General features: G+C 45.3%; 1 protein-coding gene across 6 annotated transcripts in view; it reads right to left on the bottom strand.

Annotated features, from left to right (window-relative positions):
• Nucleotides 1–21,113, bottom strand: part of LOC143350347 (neprilysin-1) — a 71,952-nt gene that overhangs the window by 43,933 nt on the left and 6,906 nt on the right. For all 6 annotated transcript variants that reach the window (XM_076782433.1, XM_076782434.1, XM_076782437.1 and 3 more), the window contains 2 exons: nt 15,309–15,528; nt 2,344–2,451 (listed from right to left, as the gene is read on the bottom strand). In XM_076782433.1, coding sequence (XP_076638548.1) covers nt 2,344–2,451; nt 15,309–15,528 — 328 coding nt within the window. The remainder of the gene's footprint in view (nt 1–2,343; nt 2,452–15,308; nt 15,529–21,113) is intronic.

Consider the following 21,113-nt stretch of genomic DNA (forward strand, 5'->3'; position numbering starts at 1 on the left):
ACGATCTCGGTGACGGAAAGACAGTTGTCGGTGACGTTGATCGGTATCGGTGAACAATCTTGTACGAGTGCAGCGTGTCGTCTATTTTCAACGAGGATCCTCCCTGTACATCTCGTTTCCAGAGCTCGCGACGGTTCTCCCGTAATTTCCTCTCTTCCTCGACGCCCTTTCATCGTTCCGGCTGTTTCCAGCAGCCGTGATTCTTTTCTCCTGGCCGTGCAGCCATCGCCACCGCCAATTCCCACCTCCCGTCAGGGATTGTTTCGTTCTCCCCAGCATCCAACCGTACTCTTTTCGCCGCGGTGAAAACGTCTTCCCCCGACAAACAATGCGAAAAAGAGAAACGGGAGGAAGCATTAGCGAGTACCATCGGAGAATGCCCTTTCCTTTTCACCGCGATGCTTTTCTCCCGCGAAGCGTTTCGACAAATTCTTCGTTATTATTTGCGCGATGGAGTCGCGTGTCCCCGAGAAACCCCATTGTCAACGCGCGTTTGCGTTCGCCAGTCGAGAACCGGATGGACGTCGGTTCTGCACTGTCAAGCCAACTATAGCTTCCGTCAAGACGACCTCTTTATTTATGCACGCTGCCTACCCCGAGACATCGTTGCGTCGCAATTCTGAATCGGGATATTTCCCGGCTGCTCGCCTGGATCCGTCACAACGACCTTTTCCTTAATTCACGCGAGAACCGAAGCCATTGTTCTCGCAGACGCCATCTACGCGAAAGAATGGCTTCGTTTCGATAGCGCAGGACGGATAAATCTGGCTACTATCGTTCCGTTCTTCCACTCCAGACGATATTTACATTGTTTCCGGATTGGACACACGTGTTACCGAAAACGAAACCGCTGAAAATGTTCGTTTCCAGCTGGCGGCGGAGCGAAGTGGCACAAGTCGATGATTTCCGCCGTCGGGTGATACGTCGTTCTACTTATGTTGCAAGCGTCGTGTCACAATTACGGCCCGTCTCGCGTTTACCGTTATTTACTTCCAAAGAACAAAAAGACTCTTCCTTGTAGAAAATTTGTAGAATCGTTTCAAATTACTTGGACTTTCGTATATACTTTAATGTTAAAAGTTCGATCAGCATCGATTCCACGCGTTTCGTTTCATATTAAAGCAAGTATCGCGGCGTATATTTTCCGTTTCCGCGGCTTTGTTACTCCGCGCCTCGAAAAGGGTCGATCGGGACCGCCGGGGGCTAAAAACGTAGCCCCGAAAAATACCGAAGACCATCCGTTGGCTGGAACAAAGCTTCGACAAAAGAAGCTCGTCGTCGAGCGGCGAACAAATTGCTCGGAAACATCCCCGTCGACGAAATATTTATTTCGAGCGGACGTAAATAGGTTAAAATATCCCGTCCGCAAATAAATAATCCAAGTCGAAACCGTTCGTTTTATTGGCCACGCGTGTTTCCCCGATTTCCGTGTGTATGAATAATCGATCGACCAGGACGAAAGAACAGAATATATGAATGAACGCTGCGACAGTTGCATTATGGTTACGTTTGCAACGTGTCCTGCGCGAGAATAAAATGCACGCGCAACACATGTATCCCTGACAACGAACGCTGACCATTCCGCGATTTCAATGTTATTTACCCGCGTTTAATCAGTTTCGATGTACTTTAAACGACCGATATAAAGAGTTTATGGGACTGTCGTGGGGTTGAACCAGTTTTGTTTGGAATACAAAAGTAGACGAGAGACGCTGGAAAGTTTCGATGCACGCGACGAGTGCTTAATTACGACTTCGGTTTAGGCTTGTTCGGGGCACCCGTATTGCTTGAATTTTCGTGCGTTACGTATAGCACCGTTTATCTGCGATATATCTTGCGCCACTAAACTTTCCTCGAGGAACTCTTGGGGCGACTATTAACCCCCGAATAGGGAATGCACTTTGTTCCAAATCTGAATTTTATTATTCCACGTTCTGGTGCAAAGTTTCTGCGAAGTATAGTTACATGGAAGAATGTTTAGGGTATCGTGAGAAAAGACAGGGAAAAGATTGATATCCAGACGATGGAGTAACGCGTCATGATGGAGTTCTCGCGGTAAATGCAACGGCTCTTTCGGAGATAATTCAACGACGTCGGTTAACTGTCGCGTAGGTTTCATTTTCGTTCCGATTCGCGCGCAAATCTCGCGGATAAACCGACGACAACGCGTTCCATCGCCCGAGGAAACAGCATCGTTAGCTACGACGACCCGACGTAATATCCCGCAACAATACGGCATTTGTCTCTCGTGCTATCGCGTATCATTCTCAAATGGAAAGCTGCACTCAGCCTCTGGACATTCTGGACTAGAAACGACAGGCTTATGCGGGATCTTCTACTTACCGGGTGTAAAATTGACGGGTTTCTCCTTGAATTCCAAGCAGTCGCTGTAAAACTGGCCCAGCTTCTCGAACACGCCGTCCATGTGACCCGTCTTGTTCGCCAGCAGCTCTGAAAACCACGAGTTTATCTTTATCGGTATATTTTAATTTCAATAAAAAGTCGATGCATCGTCGCGTTAATTTTTGTGAGATATCGCCCCGGAGTTTACCAGAGCGCGGAAAACCTGTACATCGTTTGCAAATGACCCGTGTCTTTGTCGTCCTACGGCCGTATTTAAAATGCTTTGCATAAAGACATTAGGCAGCCCTTGCTGTCGTATCGCTCTTTGCACCCTTCTACACTTTGGTCTCTCTCGAGCGTCAAACATTTCGCGAGCTTCAAAGAAAAATTGTTCTCCGTCTCCAGATGTATTCGCGTTACGAACACTCGTAAATCACGGTTCTCGCGGGGCTGTAAAAATATCGGTGGGTAAATTTCGCCGTGGCAAATACACTAGCGTCCGAAAATAATCAGCGTCGTGGGTGGATGCGGAAAAAAAGGAATATGCTTGATAAAATGGGGAAGAGTTTGAACGGCGTTAAAAGCGAAGGGATGACGGTTCGCCGAAATAGATCGAATAAAAATTCCTCTGGCGTTCCCGTGGACGGACACGCGGGAGGCTATTAAAATACCAGCACCGGCTATCGAAGCGATTTAAAAGTCCATTTCTTATTTTATTGACGCGACGGGTTGCGCAGACCGCCGCAGGAATGAAAATTTACGCCTCGAAAGGAGAGAACAGGCCGTAAAGGAGATCGTATAACAGGACGAAAGGTGGCTGCGGTATTTCTTTCCGCGGGCAAATAAATTGCAGTTGCTGCAGCGCCGGAGTAACTGAATTTCAACTATGATGCGCGTCTATATCGCAATTTATCTTGCTTTAATTTTTCACGCTAACCCGTCTCTACGTTCACCAGCTGTTGTTCTTCCCCGGGCACTCCATCCTAGTCGACTTTCCCCGTATATTCTTTAATCTTATCCGCTTGCATCGAAATAACCAACGACGGAAGGACATTGTTCGCGTAAGCGACCCTATTTTACTCTATGATTACGATGATCGTACATTTTCTACTGTAAACTACACTCTTTTATTCTATTTTTCCCTCGAACGTCGCTTTTTGGTATCCGTTTTTCATTTTTCCTCGTAACTGGAAATACGAACGGCAATATTGTTATTCTTCGTGAAAGTGTGAAACGCAATGTTGTCGCGCGACGCTTTATTTTCGAGAAAATCGATTTCGAAAACTCGTCGAGCACGCGTGCGATCGTGTCTGCCCATTGCTCGTCGTTTCTACTTCCGTTGATGGCCTTAAACGTTGACTTTGAACGATTCTATAATACGAAGTAGAAACAACGAGTGTTGGTCAGACACGTCGGACCAGAGGTTCTTAATACGATTCTACTATTATTTATTAAAAACCATAGACTATTTTCTCCAGTTTTTGCTCGACTTCAAGTGGCTGCTAAAACGTCGAAGATCTGACCGCGCATTTCCTTCGCTAAATTATACAGCGTGCCAGGGCGATCTCTCTGACGTCACGCTTGATTACATTAAATCCTAATTCCTTTTATGGTCGCGTACTCGGAGAGCAGAACGACGCCGTAAAGCCACGAAGACGCAGACGTAATATCGATTTTGTATCCAAGGTGCCACGAGCCTCGCACAGATTATTAATCGAAACTTCCGCCGATTCTCGACCTTCCGGCCGAGGAACCGAACGCGAAGAAATCCGAGAAAAGATTCGCAGGTAATCGATCGCGGTGAAATTTCCAGAAACGCGTCGCGAACGGTAACGATCGCGCGTGGAATATGCGCAATGCAAAGCGTAAAGTAATAAAAACACACAATGTGGAAACGAATGGGAGACGTGGAAGTCGAGGACGTCCCACAGGAGGTCAGCAAAGGCCTCGCGGAAGGCCAGATCGGCCAGCCGGCTTCGCCGTACTATAAATATTTCATGTTAATCGATATACGTGCACACGGAAGTGTGTCATGCACGTTGTCCTATGACTCGACACAATGCTCCATATACGGGCTTTAAGCGATCGTTCGTCAAACGACCTCGAAGGTTGGAAAAACTCGAACCTTCGCGCGTTACTCCTCCACCCTTCGACGCGTCGAGATCTCGATTCCTTTCTTCGATTCACCCTTTCTCTACTCTGTCGACGCGAAAGTGGGAAAGAGCGATCGACGCGAACAATTATTACCTATCGAATATTTTCCTATTATAATAGAAATATTTTCTTAGTAATAACGATCGTACGCGCATGTTATCTGATGCAGACACGGGCAATCGTTGAAGATTTTGTCTAAAACAGCGAAGAACGATGGAAATCGTTAAACAGAAATTTAGTTGGAAGAACAGAATTGCGTATTCGACGGAATGGGCAACAATTTCTGAAATAATAAAATTTATCGCGCGTGAACGTCCTGTTTTATCGTGTATTCTTGATTACCCGGTACGGTGAACATAAACCTGAGCGGAAACAGTAATTTACAGCGAGATTCGTTAGGTCAAGTGCGCGCGTATATCCGGCGAATATTTAAAGCCAATTTCCTCAAAAGTCAAGCCTTGCGTGAAAAATGTTGTTCTACATTTTACGTTTATTTCTACTTTTACGATAAAAGAAATAAATCTGACGAAACAAAGTACAAACAAAAGAAACGAACGTTGTTCTTCGAAGCGAAAGGGATCGAGGATCTATGGAGAGGCGTCCCTCTTGATCGATCGGCACGCGTGACGAACGAACACGCGACCGTTCAATGCGGAACGTCCGTGGCCCGTGTTTAATCAATCAATCCGATTCGCCGATTATTCGAGCCCGCATCGATGCCTCCGATTTTCCACGGCAATGGGATTATTCCGTGGAGCCTTTCGCGTCGAACGATAGCGATCGAACAACAGTTACGCGCTATTTCGAGCATCGTTTCGAGAATAAGCCAAATCGAGCGTGCCCTCGCGATAAAAGTAACCCCCGAGCGTACCGAAAATTCCGACCGGATTTCAACCAACCGTATCGACGTCATGGCGTCGAACAAGAATCGCGAATAATCGCGTCGAGGAAAACAACTCCGAAACAACGCGGAACGCGCTGTGAACGAAGACGGAAATCGTTCACGGTGCTGGATCCTTTTGTATCGTGCTCCAGCGTGTCTAATTTACAGCGGACTCGAAATGGCACAATGCCGACTGTTGACTGGATTTCCCCGACTAGAAATCTGCACCGAAAACAGCGAAAATTCAGGAAACCCGAGCAACCGTTCGACGAGAAGATACCGGCTATTCTAACGAGCCCCATTTTTTGAAATTAAAAAGTATTCTTCTTGACGTAGTTATCTTTCCCCACAAACTTAGCACTCGATGGTATGAAATTGAAAAACGAGCGTTCTGGATCGTTCCACATCCTGGTATTTGAATACACCCTGTGCAACGATGGCTGTTTCCGTTTCGAGCAGCGATCGACTCGTTCCAATTCTTTCCGTGACGTTCTTGATTCGAAACCGTCCGGCGTGACCGGAAGCAGGCGAGACGATAGAAAGACCGAGAGAAGCTGGGTCGCGAATAATGTGGCCGGGTGCGCGAAATGGGTCGAAATCGCTATCTGCAAACTCGTTAGGCGGTGTTTCGAGACGAGTCGCGTAGTCCGCGGACCAAAGCACCGCCGGAAGTCCCCGGTGGTCGGTTCTTTCGCCTAAGCGCGTGTTCTTCCCTCCCTTTTGTCGTCACTTTCTCGTTCCGCGGTTCCGCTTAAATGGAAAGCCGAAATTTCGGGCGCCAGGTCCGCGCACACAGGCTTTTTGTCGACGCTCGAGCTCCGCTAGCTCTGTTTTCATTACCTCTGCTTCTTCTACCCTTCCAAACCACCTTCTTCGTTTTCACTTTTTCCATTCATTTTCTCCCCCTAACAAATTCTCCCTTTCGTCCTCGCTACACGGCTCTTCGAAAAGGACGCGGTCATTTGAAATTGCGCGCACGCACACCCACGCGTAAGGGTACACCTACACGTAAAGAAAGGGGGGGATAAATAAGCAGGGCGTGGTTTCGTTAAAAAAATTTTCTACCCTCGCGAGAACCTGGCATAAATTGTACAGGCTTGTTCTTTCGACAAATTATTCCACGACGGGGATCTAAAATAATAACAAACCATGTTTCGTCGTTTAGCTATCGGTAATCGTTTTATTTTTTGTTACTTTCCGCCAGATTTCCGCGAGAAACTTTCAGCAATCGAATGATCGTTAAGGTGTTACGCTTAAGAAGCTCTAAACGCGGATCCCGTGAATCCAATTTTCGCGCGAGAGAAAAATTACAGAACAAAACCGACGGGGATAAGTTTGTCAAGAAGTTGCCGGTCGTTCCGCGACGAATCGAAAAAGATTCGTCGAGAAGTTCTCGCGACGATAGTAGCCCCGGGACGAACAACTCCTCGCGGCACTTTGGCGAATTAATTAAACCCGAAGTTCCTGAAATACTTGTAGAAACTTGGCTCGTTCGGACCGATTCGGTTTCTTCTCGCGCGGTTCTCGAAATCTTATCGAATGTCTTTCTTTGGGAATTCCGTACGCAAACTGTAGGCACCAGACGAATATCTGTCCGGACCTAGAAACGATTGATCGTTGCGTATGCGTTTGTCTTCATTGCCGGAACCCCGACGAAGCCTTAGACAACAGCGGTATTTACGTAAGAAGAAAGAAGGGGGTTGCAAACTTGATTAATCCAGCCTGTTTAATGGGTCAAGTTCGCACCGACGAGCACAAAGTTACGTCGAGGTTCCCGACGATATCGTCGATCTAGGATCGCGCAAGGATTTCCGACGAATACGGAGACACGATACGAAACGAAAAAAAGGATAACGATCGGTGATCGCAACTCTCGAACCCGTTCGTTGTTCTTCCCTTTTTCCGGGAAAGAGTTTCACCCCGTACATCCTCGGTTATCGCCTTTCGTCTATAAAATACGGCCAGGTCAATTTAGTATTGTTCACGGCGCCCGGGAAAAGTTTAACGAACCTGTCGTGTTTGTTTTTCTTTCCTACGAAACTATTCCTTCTGATTAAGCGGGAAAGTTGGTTCGTTTATTCGCTGCTTTCGTGCGACCATGTCCGTGTGTTTGCGTGTACCGGCGAAATCCAGCTCGGTGTACACGGACACGCGTCCGACCATCGCACCGACTAACCGCAAATTCGATAATCTCTCGGGCCCCACCGAAATTAGCTTTATCGCTGCAGCTCCGCTGATCTATTTCAGCCTCGTCTAGACGCGGTATTTTTGTCCTTAATCACTTTCGTATCTCTCGCGGAAATATCTCTAGGGGGAAAGGAAGCTGCGATAAGAAGGAAAATGGGGACACGATTCCATCGTTTCGGCTTTCACGATTTCCGGCCAGGATTCAAGCGCCCAATATTCTGCTCGCAGGATGCTCGAAAACTAAATATTTCACGAGAACGTGTTGTTTTCGAGATACTTGGATTTAAACGTTCCCAAACGAAGCTACGAGTACGATTTCGCTCAAGTGTCTGACCATTACTCGACTCTTTCTACTCGTATTCGTAGATATTCACGATGGTGCGGTGTAATCTAATTTAATTGGGTACAACTAATTACACGATGGTACGATCGAGAGAAAACAGATAACAGCATACCGAACGGTATTGTTCGAGGATAACGTAAGTAGAAATAACGAGCAACGAAGAAACCTCGTATTTAATGTTTTATTCTACGTTTTCGATTTATTTTTGCACAAGCTTTCATGCCAATTGTACCACCCCCGCCCACCCGGTGCAAAGCAGATAATAAAAGGTAAAACACAATCGATGTGAATTATTTTAAATACAGAACCGTAAACGATTTTGTTGTTCCGTTAAATTTCCTTGATAATGCGTTGGAAATTTACAGCGTTTATTGGACTGTCCTGTTCGTTATCTCTAAACGAAGTTTATCGATGCGATTTAAATATACTACGAACAAAACTTTTTTAAATTTCTACAGAATAATTTTGTCCGAAACGTCGAGGATAATGTTCTTTTTGATACAATGCCTAGACCGGAGGATCCGTTCGCGCATTTCGAAAAAGGTGGATTATTATTCGAGTATGGAGTCGCAGGAAAGTAAAAGAGTAATTAAATAAAAGCGTATCCCGGACAAACAAAGTTCCGGGTAGCTAATCCGTTAAGGATGGACAAAGGTGGAACATTTGCGCGAGACCGGGGACGTTTTGAGTGGAGGTTTCACGGTAACGTTCGAGTTAAGTCGGCTCGTCGAGGACAGATCCGGACGACGACGTGCGCGCATTCCTCCCATTTTCCGCGCGACGAATCTCGCGAACGTGTTCGTGCACACGCGAGGCGCACAGCCTCGTCCCATCGCGACTCCTTGCGACGTTAAAATTGGGACACGCCGCTAGCACGAGCTTGCCGTGCCTCGGACGCTTTCGAGCTCCCTGAATATAACCGGAATTTAAACGGCCCCCGTCGGTTGTTACCTACGTTTTTATTGCGGTTACCGCATTAATATTTGCGACGCGCCAATCCCTTGCCGAGCAAATGTTATGCCACGACCGCTCCAAGATGATTCACCTACGCCAAAGGACATTAAAAAAGTTGGCTAATTAAAGCAGAATTAACGAAACGCAATCGCCATTTCAATTTCAACTTTGAAGATAATTAATTTCGAAATGGGAGTTTCAAATATGTCATTATTAATACTGTTTCTATAATTATCGATACAAATTATGTTATTTGTAATATCTTGATAGCGAGGAAATATGATTGAGCCTAAGAAATAATTTCAAATTGGAATTTTACAAGATGACCTTTGACCCTTTTGATAGAAACGGGTACAGCCCGGATAGGGAATGATTCTATGTGGAAAAGTAAGTCGAAAGCGTGGAATAACATTTTTTCTTTCGAGACCTCGTTTACGAGAAAATCGACTTGGAAAATTTTAAGTAGTAAGTCCGACTGTATGGTCTGACGCGTCGGGCTAATTTTAGATAAGTACTACTTGAATTCCAGAAATATTCAAATTAAATTATCTCGAATACAAAGCTTCGAACGAAAAAATGTTATTCTTCTTTTTCGACTCATTTTTCTACGCAGAATCATCCCCCATCCGATTTATCCTGCCCCACCCCTGAAACTTTTCCAACAGATTATTTAGACAGATAAATCCAATCTGGTTCGTAAATAGGTTTGAAAATGTATCAGACAACGCCAAATACATAATGTTTTATGCAATTAGAAGAGATTTACGGTTTAAAAATGTCACTAAAATCTTTTGTCCACTTCGAGGCGCCGTGGTGCCCAAGATAACTAGCCAACTTCCTCGAACTAGACCTTACCAGAAATTCTATTTAGGTAACTACGAATTAGGGTTACCGCGGCGGAGTATGGCATAGTAAACTCCCGTTACACACCATTCTGTCGTCGATCGTTACCCGTGGAACGCGAGTTTTAAGTAAAATTCGCGACGACACCGGTATTCGCGAAAAGTTTCGTTTACGATCGCGATGGCGACTCGCGGTTGCCGGAACTTCCGGGGGAACTCCGTGAATCCGTGTTATCGAAACTTGGATGCGAAAAAAAAAGGAACTGCCGAGAAACTCCAAGTTCTCGCTCTTTGAATGTAGAACGTTCCTATTGTGATGTTATCTATCGGAGAACATTTTGCCAGACGAGCGTTAACGCAGCGAATGTTCTTGTAGGGGCAAATTACGGCGCAAGTTATGGCTTGTACGCAATTAAAACTGTAGTTACTTCTGCCGTTGAATACGTGACCGACGCTCTATAAATACACCCGTTAAACTCGATACTATTGTACGTATATTCGTAATGGCCCCATTATCGGAGGTCTGAAATAAAATTGGACGTTATAATTGTTGCTCCGCTACGACACGAACCGGATAAGGATTCAAGTGACTCTTGCAACGAACGTTCGTTCGTGTTAAAAGGGAAATAAAATGGACGCGGCGAGCGGTGCAAATTTTCGCAACGTCGCGTGGTCGAAAGGGACGCGACGGAAACGGGCAACTCGAGGGAGAACAATTTTCCACGGTAATTCGAGAAATTTATTGTTGCGAACCATTAAGACTCCGGCTTCGGGACGAGGTGAGTTTCAAGGACCATCGAACGAGAGGCTAATTAGAGGAGTTCTCTTCATTGCCCGAAGCTGGGCCACCGAAACGAACGCCCGTTTGCACCACCTCCGCGGATATTTCTCTTTAGATTTCCGCGAACCTCCTTACCGCCTGATAATCCTCGGATCACCTCGCTTTTCGTACGGGGTGTCCCGTGGTTTTTCAAACATCGCGCGACCAAGTAACGCATTTTCCATCGCGGCGTATAGAAAGTCGATTGGACGGATCAAAGAGTGATTAGGCGCAAAGATGTTGAGGGTGAAATGGAACATGAACACGAAACACGACCTCGTTTGCTGTTCACCAATCTGCATCGTCAACAGAGATTATCCGATCCATCGATACTCGAGCAAGAGGGCACCATGCACAAGGGGAGAATCCAGGCTCCGCGTCAGTTTGCTAATTGTCCTGACGCGTGTGTGGATCGAGTCAAGGAACTGCTCGACACCGTGCCATTGTTCTATGTTTGTCGAAGCGCGAACGTTATTGATGGGACGTAACTGGTCACCGGTATCCTCCTCGGAACTGGGATCGGCTATTGGCTTCGATCCTCGCTCTGGCCCGAGGCGAGTAATTTGCAAACCGATTGGCTGCGTGAAACTCTATCGTTCGTGTTCGTTGGTGGACGAAGGGATGCTCGACGCGACCGAGAGATTAAAGTCACCGTGACATAGAGAAGCGTTTAAGAACTACTGGGGAAATAAAGGGTCGAAGCTTTCGAATCGGTGCGCTTCGTTTAAACGCGAGCTTGGACGCGTTCGCGCGAAGAAACTGGGTTGCAAACCTGCTGGCTACGCTATCGTCTTTTTTCCATTCGTCGTCGCGCGATATCGCGATGTTTAAAAACCTGAGAAACGACGCTGCAACCCGGCGCTGAATTTTAAACGCGACGTATTAGGCGCACCGTATTATATAAAACTAGTCCTATATCTTCTCCTTTGCTCTTCTCGGCGGGCAAAGTGTTTCGAATAATTAGAAACTTGTTCAAGGCAGCCGGACAATAATCTCCGTGCAAGGTCTCGACCGTTTCACGAGCGTCGAGTCACTTTACGGCCATCAAGATCGCATTAAAAGTCACTTTCTCTCTTCTTCAATCGGATAAGTGTACCATAAGGTAATTTCCAGGCGTGACGTCTTAATTGCAAGGTCGTTAGGTGACATTCTGCTAATTAGCCGACGGAGGAAGCCGCGAAAAGGGTACGGAAGATTAACCCAGCCGGATTTAAAAAATTTTACGTCCGGCCAGTTTTTAATATCATCCTTTTCGCGCGACGCATTACGCCACGGCCATTATGTCTGCGTACACTACCGCCGCGTTACGCTGGAATGATACGCATCCCGGTTTGCTAACGTTTCGTCGGAACAATATTAAAAAAACTCACCGTACTGCCGAGTGGACAGTTTAAATACGAACGCTAAATATCTCTGTTGCTTATAAAAACACCGAGTCTTTTGTGCTCCCACTTACGACTTTGTACGTATTTTCTATTTGAAATTTTCTTTTTCAGGAATGGAAAAAAATAACTTTGCTTTTTGCATTCAGCCTAGATACATTAACGTACAATTTTTCTTCGCGAAAGCTGCTATTCCAAGAATTGACGGACTATAATTAATCTTGCTTAGATTCTTCGCTTCCTTCTGCGAAACATTTCAAATAGAAATCGCGAAGAAATAATTCAAAAAATGCTCGAGTACCGGCGTCTCCATGAATAAAAGATACGACTTATTAAGACTTTTGTTATTTCAACTTATGTATATTCATAAGTAACGCATACATTAGACGGCACTTTAGCTGCGCCTCGCCTCCTTGCACACTTTATTTTTTCGTATCTCGCAGAGATAGAATTAATATTTACTTGTAGGAAATTAATGTTTACAGTATATGCAACACCGTTGATTTGCACTCTGTCGTACGCTGAACCAAATGATAAAGACGTTCGGTGAAAAACATTCTCGAAGGACGAAAATCTTCGAAACAGATGGTTCAGGGTAGACAGTTCGAAGGAAATTGGCGAAGCAAATCCCGAGCTGGCATCGAGGCTGATCCGACGTAAACCCCGCAAGACGGATTGTACGAAAAAGGGTGTGTTTGCACCGTGAACGGTGACCAATAAGATCTCTCCGAGCGAGAAGACGTAAAAAAAAAAATCTTGGCGCCAAATGTCTCTGCCAGAAACAAAGATACCTGGTTTTTTAACCCTTTGCCAACCCGTCCCTTGTTTGCCAGCGACTCTTGCGATAGTTTTCCTTCGACTCACACTCTTCGAACCGAGCATAAAACTGCAGGAATTTTTTTAGGAAAAATGAAAACGATCGATCCGCGTATTTTTACGAGCCACGAGTTTATCTTTTCGACGAAAGAAAAATTCTTCGAAACTACGTTCTTTATTTAAAAAGAGAAAAGAACCGGAACTATGAAAATATTTATGGACTTTCGTGACTGATCCGACAAAATATTTCCCACACGTTTCTTTTATTTGTTCTTCTAGCGTCTATGTTTGTTTCTACGCTGTCCGATATCTCAACGAATTAAAATGTCAGGTGTCTGTTTTATTTCCGTATCGAAAGACACATTGCGCGATACGTCGCGCTGATCCCGCGCGTTAATCTCCGTTTTCGGAACCGAAGCCGCGTCCCAACGATTTAGGAAGTCGAATGACAAGCGTCCGCGCGAAAAAGTGAGCAGGAAAAGCGATGAATTATTACGCGACGCGTCCATGTGGATGCGACATGTTTTTCATAGACTCCGGCCCTGTAAATCTTCATCTTCCCCGACCCTTTTTTTCTTTTCATTCGACCTCCGTCGTAAAGAGGAGACGCTGGAAAACAGACTGTGGCGCGAAACCCTTCCTCACGCAAAAGGGAGGCTTACTGAATAATCGTCGAACCCTCGCCGAGCTTCTTCCTCGATCGAAACGCACGATTGTCGGTGTTTTTTAATTCCAATTTTAAAAATAATCAATTCTAAACGAAGAAAATTCGCGGAAGAGAGTGAACCGAGTTTGCCAGTTTTATCGCGAGGTGGTACAAAAATTTTAAAGAGTTCGTGAAACACAGTTGTTCCTCGATGTTGTCAGCGAACTTTTTCCAGCGAAACGATACGCGAGAACTTCTCGGGAAGAAGAAAAGCAGCGCAGCTGTTGCTCGCTCGAAATTATTTAACCACGTTCGATGATACGTCAATCTTTTCTAGAAAGCAACGCAAAAGTGTCCCGCAACTTCTAAAAATCACGATGTGCAGAAACGGTCGAAACGGGGCAACTTTTTGTCGGTTATTTCGGTGGGGTGGACGCCGCGACGAGTTGTTCTTCAACCCCTGCGTCAGCGCACCGTGACGTATGCGCGTCCAGCACTTTTAATCGCGTATGACCTACTTACTCTCTGGCTCGTCTTCTGTTTACTCAGGCATCGTTGCAGCTAAACACACTTGGCAATTTCGATAACTCCGCCCTGAACGTCCCTAAACTAATTCGATGATCGATGCTCCTTCCAAACAAAAGGACAGCACGTGTCGTCTTCAATTTCTCGGATCGTGATTTTCAGGAGACTGAAAAAGCGAATCGCGCGACACGATTTCGAACTGACCCCGTACAAGATCTATCGACGCGACGTAATATCGTAAGATTGCGAGTATAAAGCCGAGAACGACACGCACAGTCATTTAACACCCCTTAATTGGCAATATTTCCAGGCTACTTCGATCAGGCTTAATATTATCTGGGCGCTACCGCGGCGTTCCTCGTTAGAAACCTATAAAAGCCTGATTAACTCCGGCTTTGGCTATTCACTTATCCACGGCTCGTTAATGGGACCATAAAAAAAAACTCAACGGTCGGAGCAACAGATTGCGGGAAAGGGCCCGGAGGAAACGGCATGAAAGGACGGGCTGAAATTTTCTCCGGGCGATCTTCGCCGTCAAAAAGGACGGATTACTCAAAGGCAGAGTAAGAGTGCACGAACGAAATTTTCAAAAGCGATCTTTTGATCTCCTTTGCCTGATACTGGCTGCGGAGGACACGCCGCGAATTGATTAAGGTCACCGAAGGAAACGAAAGGAAGCTGCAGACTAACTTCGTCGTGACGATAAAATTCAAAGGAACGCTTGTTAAATCCTAGTCCAGAATTATTATTATTATTACTCCAAGTTGAGACGACGCGTCATTTAATGCATTTCAAGTTTTAGCTTCGTCTAAATGAAATGACTTACGTTCCTCTAAATAGACTAAAGTTACGCTGTATTAAGATGGAGCCAGACTTTGAGAATTTCAGCGATTCGACAGCTATTTATTATATCGAAAACTTTAATGTCTCGGTTATTCCATCGTTAGTCAGAGTGGAAGCACCCACCTGCTCGGCGGGTTAATGCGAATACACGGTCGTAAATACGAGCTTTGAACGCTAGATTTATTGTCATTATAATGGATGACAGTGAAGCTCGCGACCGCCATTAATTACCATGCGAGTATCAAAATGGATACAGTGCCACGACGACGACAAACAACATATATAAAGGGATGTTTGTCGCCAGTTAATGTCAGATGCTTGATGGGTCTAAGCGCCGTTCTGTACCAGCGATATGAATTCGTCGTTAAATTTTCTTCGTTAAAAAAACACCAACGTTTCCCTTCTTTTTGATTAATATCAGAGTATCGACTCTGTTAACAGTGCGAAGCAATATTCTTTCGTCGATGGAAAATCTACAACAGCCCCGTGGACGTTGTGGGCGAGGAAATCCGAGCAAATATTTTCCCGTCGAAACGATATATCTTAATAGAAAAAAAAACGTTCGCTCACTGTGAAGGTGATCATCGATCCTCGCCTGAAGCATGTTGAAGCTCGAGCTCGGCTGATAGGGTTGCTGATCGCGAATACCGCCGCACGCGAACTGATAAAAGTCCTTGCAAGGATCCACCCCCTTCTTCATGAAAGCGACCATCCGCTTCGAGGCTTCCTCGCAGGCTTTCGAGTCGCAAACACCCTCCGGACCATCCCGCTCTCTGATGCAGGCTTCGTCCTGTAATGAAAATCGGTTTTTTTCTCGCCATCGCGTGCCTTTATTTTCGCGCCACCCCTTTCGCCGATCGCGTCGAAAACCAGTTTCACGGCAGCGGCGTTCTTATCGCCGAACCGCGGATGTTTACGCAAATATAATATTTTATTTCGTTTTTCCTTATATATTACTTCTTTTTCTACTAAAGGGTTTTTCCATGAATAAATGAATATCATTCTTTTTGAGCTTTAACGGTATCCAACGATCTCCTTCGCAGAAAGGAGAGTTAGAGAGGAATTTATAAATAAATTACGCAAATATTTGACAAATGAATACACGAACTATTCGCGTGAATCGTACGGAGATACATCGCAGACAGCTTTCTTGGTCGCTACGAACGCGCTAGATCGTCCAAAACAATCGTCGATTGTGGAATCGGGCGACATGGAGAAGAAAAGGACACACAACCTAGAGGTTTTGTTGCTGGCACACACACGTGAACAGGCAAGTTACTGCCATAAGCCCAGGCGTTCTTGCATACTCACGTATGGTACACGGTTTCTGGCACATAATGGATTCCGATGGTGCATTATTCATCGAATAATGAACTATCAGCGTTACGTCCATATTTTGATATTAAAAAGAAGTTGTCTACGAAGTATTTTCGTTAAGAAATGCATTCCGTGACCGGTGCATTGAAAGCATTGTCCGCGATTTCTTTCCGCTATTCGTCTTCTTACGGCCGTCCCAGCGGTTCAACTTTAAACCGGCGAAGAAACGAATGTTTTTCTTTCAGCTCATTCAATTCGCTCGGAGTATAAGGTCGCCCAGGCACTCCCCGGCCCCTCTGTTCCTGTTTAATGTGTCAGAAACCGCGGAACTCTTTCGAGCGAAATCAAGAATCATACGTCTTCCTTGAAAGAGACGAATGGCGCCTCGCGAACTTCCACAAGTTCGACGAACACAAACACCAAAGAAAAAATACTAGGAATTGTTGGAAAAATTCATCTCCCGAGCCAAGACCCGTGAATTTTGATAGACAACTATTCGTGGATAATCAACGATAAATACTGTATCTCTAAATATATAATTTTTTATTTTCACGAGGTCCAAAGACCAAACGATCGTGACAGTTGAAGCTACGTCAACGGTTTTCGTTGTCATCGATCGCTCTCTGGCGAAGTAGATAGCCGTGCGTCTTTCTGACAGAGACGAATGATCCTCTGCAAAATCGTAACGCGCCAGAGGGCTGCTTTCCAGCTATCGGATCTTCGCGAGCCAACCGGATACCGACGAAGTAAAATTAATTTCGACGCGAGCTACGAACGATGCTCTGGAACTTCGGATCATTCTTTTCTCTTATCGACGTTAAATCTTCCGACTAATATGAAAGCCACGGGAGAAAAACATCGAAAGTAGATATCAATTGTGTGTCTAAAATGTTACCGAGTAAGCGACAAATAATTGCAAGGAGCTACTTTCCTCCAATTCGTCGAGACAAGCTTCAGACTCGCGTTGCAAAATGATCGATAATCTGGTTTAGTGTCTGACAGATCTCCAGTGTCTACTTTTTGTTGAGTAAACAAAACAATGGTAAAAAATTGCTTCGAATCCGAGTTACGATCAGAGTCGAGCAAAATGTAATCCGATTACATTCACCACGAAATCAATGCATGTAATTACTCAAGTAATTACCGTTCGATTGTAGCGTAATTATCACTGTAAATCTTCGAATCGTGCGACGGCCATCTCATTACCATGCAATTACAAATGACAAACGCGATTGGATTGCATTTTAACTGATTCTGAAAGATTAATCTGGGATAGAAATTCCAAGGCGAAATAAACAACGTTTCGACCGTAAAAACTAAATCGCGTCCGGCGCAAATCGTCCGATTAGGGTCCGCCCTCGAAAACAGCGTCGCTCGTAAACATCGTGGAGCACGCGTTATCGACGGGTGATCCGTTATCTAGGAAAGGAGGCCGAAAGCACGACCTTGAAACTCGAGAAATCCCTCTTTGAGTTTCGCGACCCTTCCACAACCCCTAGCCGTGGCTGTCCGCTCAATTATGGGCCGGCTCGCATACTATGCGATGAACTTGCGAAACTCGCGTGCGTTCGCTGTTCCTCGTGTTAATGGAAGTTCCTCCGCGACGTCGACCCTCATCAGGCATTCGTCTAGAACGATCGCGGAGATGGAAATAGAATCAACGACCTATAGGGCTTCCCCCGAGACGAGTTTCGCTACCAACCGCGGGAATTTATTCGGATTTACAGCTTCCAGGGATGCTTTCGCGGCTAACGCCGAGAACACCGTCATTTCCCATTAAATTAGAATTTTCTCGCGGAAAGGAAAAACTTGCAACCACCCATCGGCTTTCGCTCATTTTTTGCTATTTATTTGTATTCCAAAGATTTTATCGCGAATGTCTGGCCCGCATAACCGTGAAAAAGCTGATCGAAAAGCGTGCACAGTATTTCTTTCGGGTTTTCTCGATGGAAAAAGTGAGCTCGGGTTAAAGAGAATGAAATTACACCCCTCGGGTTTTCAATTTATATTCAGGGCACGGCCTACTCTCGCTCTATCTAAATCGCATCCAGGAGAAGATGGCTGAACGAAAAGCTCGTTTCGGTGTGTTTAAGGTGTTTCCGCTCGTGGCACGCACTACGAGTTAAGAAGAGGATCGTGGAGCACGACTCGAAATTGTGCTTTAGTTACACCTAAGAAAGCGTTCCGGGGGGGAAAAAGGAGAGGGATAGAAATAAAATTTTATCACGATGCGGGAATCCCTACGGCGCTTTCAACGAAAACTGTCTCTTCCGACTCCATTTTACGCCTGTATTTTATACGTCGCGGGATCTTTCGTTTCCGGGGAAAACGATTGCTACACGTCGAACGCAATGGCGCGTATAAACAGATTCTGCGAAACGTACGGCTGGTCTCGATGCGGATATTCCGATAATATTCTAGGAAAATTTGTAAACCCACTGGAGATTTTCGCTCTGCAGACACACACACATACGTTTGGACTTGTTTTCACGGTGGAGGCATCGTTTCCTACAAATGTTCCCGGCGCTAGGAATTTGGGTTAGGTTGTAAAACAGCCCTACTCGCTCGACTCGCCCTTCCACTCTGCTCGGTTTACTTCGTCCACGTGCATCGTACTTTTTTCCTTTTCATTTGGCGAGCAAAGTAACAGGGTTGAAAATATTTTTGTAAATTGCCTAGCTGTACTCGTAACGCGACAATCATTATCTGTATCAAAGGTTTTCCATATCTCGCGCTTAAAAACAAGGGACGTTTCGTGTTCCGGAAGACAGATCGTACCGGTGGGAGCGGGAAATTCGTCGAACAAGTCGAGGAGAGGCGAAGATCGAAAAAAGACGGGAAAGACTTTAACGTCCGTCTGCGAAGGATAAAGGTCAGGATGAAGGGTAAAGCCCTGACCCCGCGTAGGGTTGACATTTGTCTCGAAACCTTACCTCGGTGTATGGCTTCGTCGCGGCGCAGCACGTGCCCTAACGATCCGATAGAGCGTTGTACGTCGCGATCCTCTCTGGCCAAACGACCGAAGACTTTCATTTCAAATCCATCGTACGCCGCGATGGGAATATTGGATATTGAATAAATCATCGGAACCTCTAAGTATTCTCGATACGTCCGCGAAGATCGGTTTCTTCATCTATACCTTCTCGAACAAAATCACCGAGGAATCGTTTAACGAGCAACGCAAATTGATTTTTCGAGAGTTCGTCGAACTGGATCTTCCTTAAAACAGTGTTCGTTGCTAGGCTGACGAATCGAGGGAAAGAATTGTACAGAAGAACCTGCAGTTTGTTCGATGGCCAAATACTTAGGAAGAAGAAGGGTGTTCGAAGCTTTCTAGAGCAGCTAATGCCCCCGACAAATATGCTTGACAAATGCAGTTGTGAGGTTTCCGCAAACGTCGCGTGTTAAACGTCCGAACTTCGGCATCAAAATGGTGCACTCTCCTAACTAAAGTAATTAGGAGAACATTTAACTGTTCTAGAGCTTCAGCAGCATAATGTAACAGGAATTATTCGTTGGTCCCTCGGACTCTAGCCGGAAAATTTACACGGCGAACCGATTGAGATACCTCTGACTGCGCTTTCGAGCACTAATCACTGCAAACTTATTAACAGGCTCGAAACTGATGAGAACTGCCGCCCGGAAAGAGTCGCTTAATTAATCGGGGATTATGTGCCTTTGAACCTCTCACCTCGATTAATCGCCCAATCTGATCCTTTCTTTGACTTTTAACCTTCGAGGGAGGATTATCAACCATTTTCCATTTGTAATTCTTACTTTGCGAACACATTTTTCCCATAATTGTACACTTTGAAACGATGGTTTCTAGATTGAATAATAAATTGAAAACGGGACAACAGTTGAAATTCCAATGATCAAACAAATTTTCTACCTCGTCTGCAATCTCATATTGAAACTTTTAGATTATTCGCGCTTATAATTTCGTTGGAAGGAATTCTATAACGGATCCTCGTATTTCGGTCGCGAACGAGGGTGTCTCTCTTTAAATAAAATAAAGCGTCCAAAAGCGGCAGCCTCGATTCTAATAATTCCCGCACCGTAAAACTATCTATAACGGACGCGACGAAAAGGAATTTTTATATGACACGGTTGACCGGGCAAATTGAACCACTGTTTAATTGGAACGTGTATCTATAACCCGCGGCGTCGATTTCGTGTCGCTCGATGCACCGTCCGGCGAATACTGCAAATAAATTCGTCGATACGTTTTCGGTCGGTCCGTTTCTCGCGCGGAACAAACGATCGAGATTCCCGCATTCGATGAAACCGAACACGAGCCACGCGTTTTTCGAACTTTCTGCTCGATCTGCGTGCTAGAAACAAATTCCGGCTCTCCCGTGACCAACAACCTACAGCGACTGTTGATCATTTCGATACATCATTTATTATTATTCGCGATCGAGTCATCGAGACTCCAGAACACAGATCTAATCGGTATTGCAAACATCGATGATCTATTTATGAATACTTTACATAAAGTTTCGTCAATAAATAACGTATTAAAAGGCGAATATTTAAATAAAAGCGTACAAAACGCGACAATAAGGTTCTCGTCGAGCTGTTCGTTCTCTATAAATAAATAAGTCAATAATTCTTTCGTCGCCCGACTAGTAAGGTTTCCACGAATCAATCCACGGGATTCCAGATTCGATACAGAGACCACGAAACGCGTTACGCGTCCGCCGATATCGATATCCGTTAACGGAAGCTTCCGGTGCAACCTGCTAAACATATATTGATTACAAACTTCGCGTAACGGAACAGGCGCCGTCTCTGTCAGCGATATAATTAAACCATAATTGATAACGTCGTCCCGGGAATTTCGAGCGTCCATGACAGTTACGCGTCGTCGTCGTGGCGCGTCCAAAATTCAAATACGAATTCCACTTCGTTTGCGTGCACGTTGCTAATCCAATTACTCCGTATTTCCCATAATGTTTTCGCGGTTTCGATAAACATGCGATAATTTATAGAATTCCTTCGTCCATTAATAACCGAATATTGGGATTTAAAGGCAAACGATTATATAATTCCAAT

This window comes from Colletes latitarsis, chromosome 14 (genome assembly GCF_051014445.1).
Source record: "Colletes latitarsis isolate SP2378_abdomen chromosome 14, iyColLati1, whole genome shotgun sequence".
NCBI lineage: Eukaryota > Metazoa > Arthropoda > Insecta > Hymenoptera > Colletidae > Colletes > Colletes latitarsis.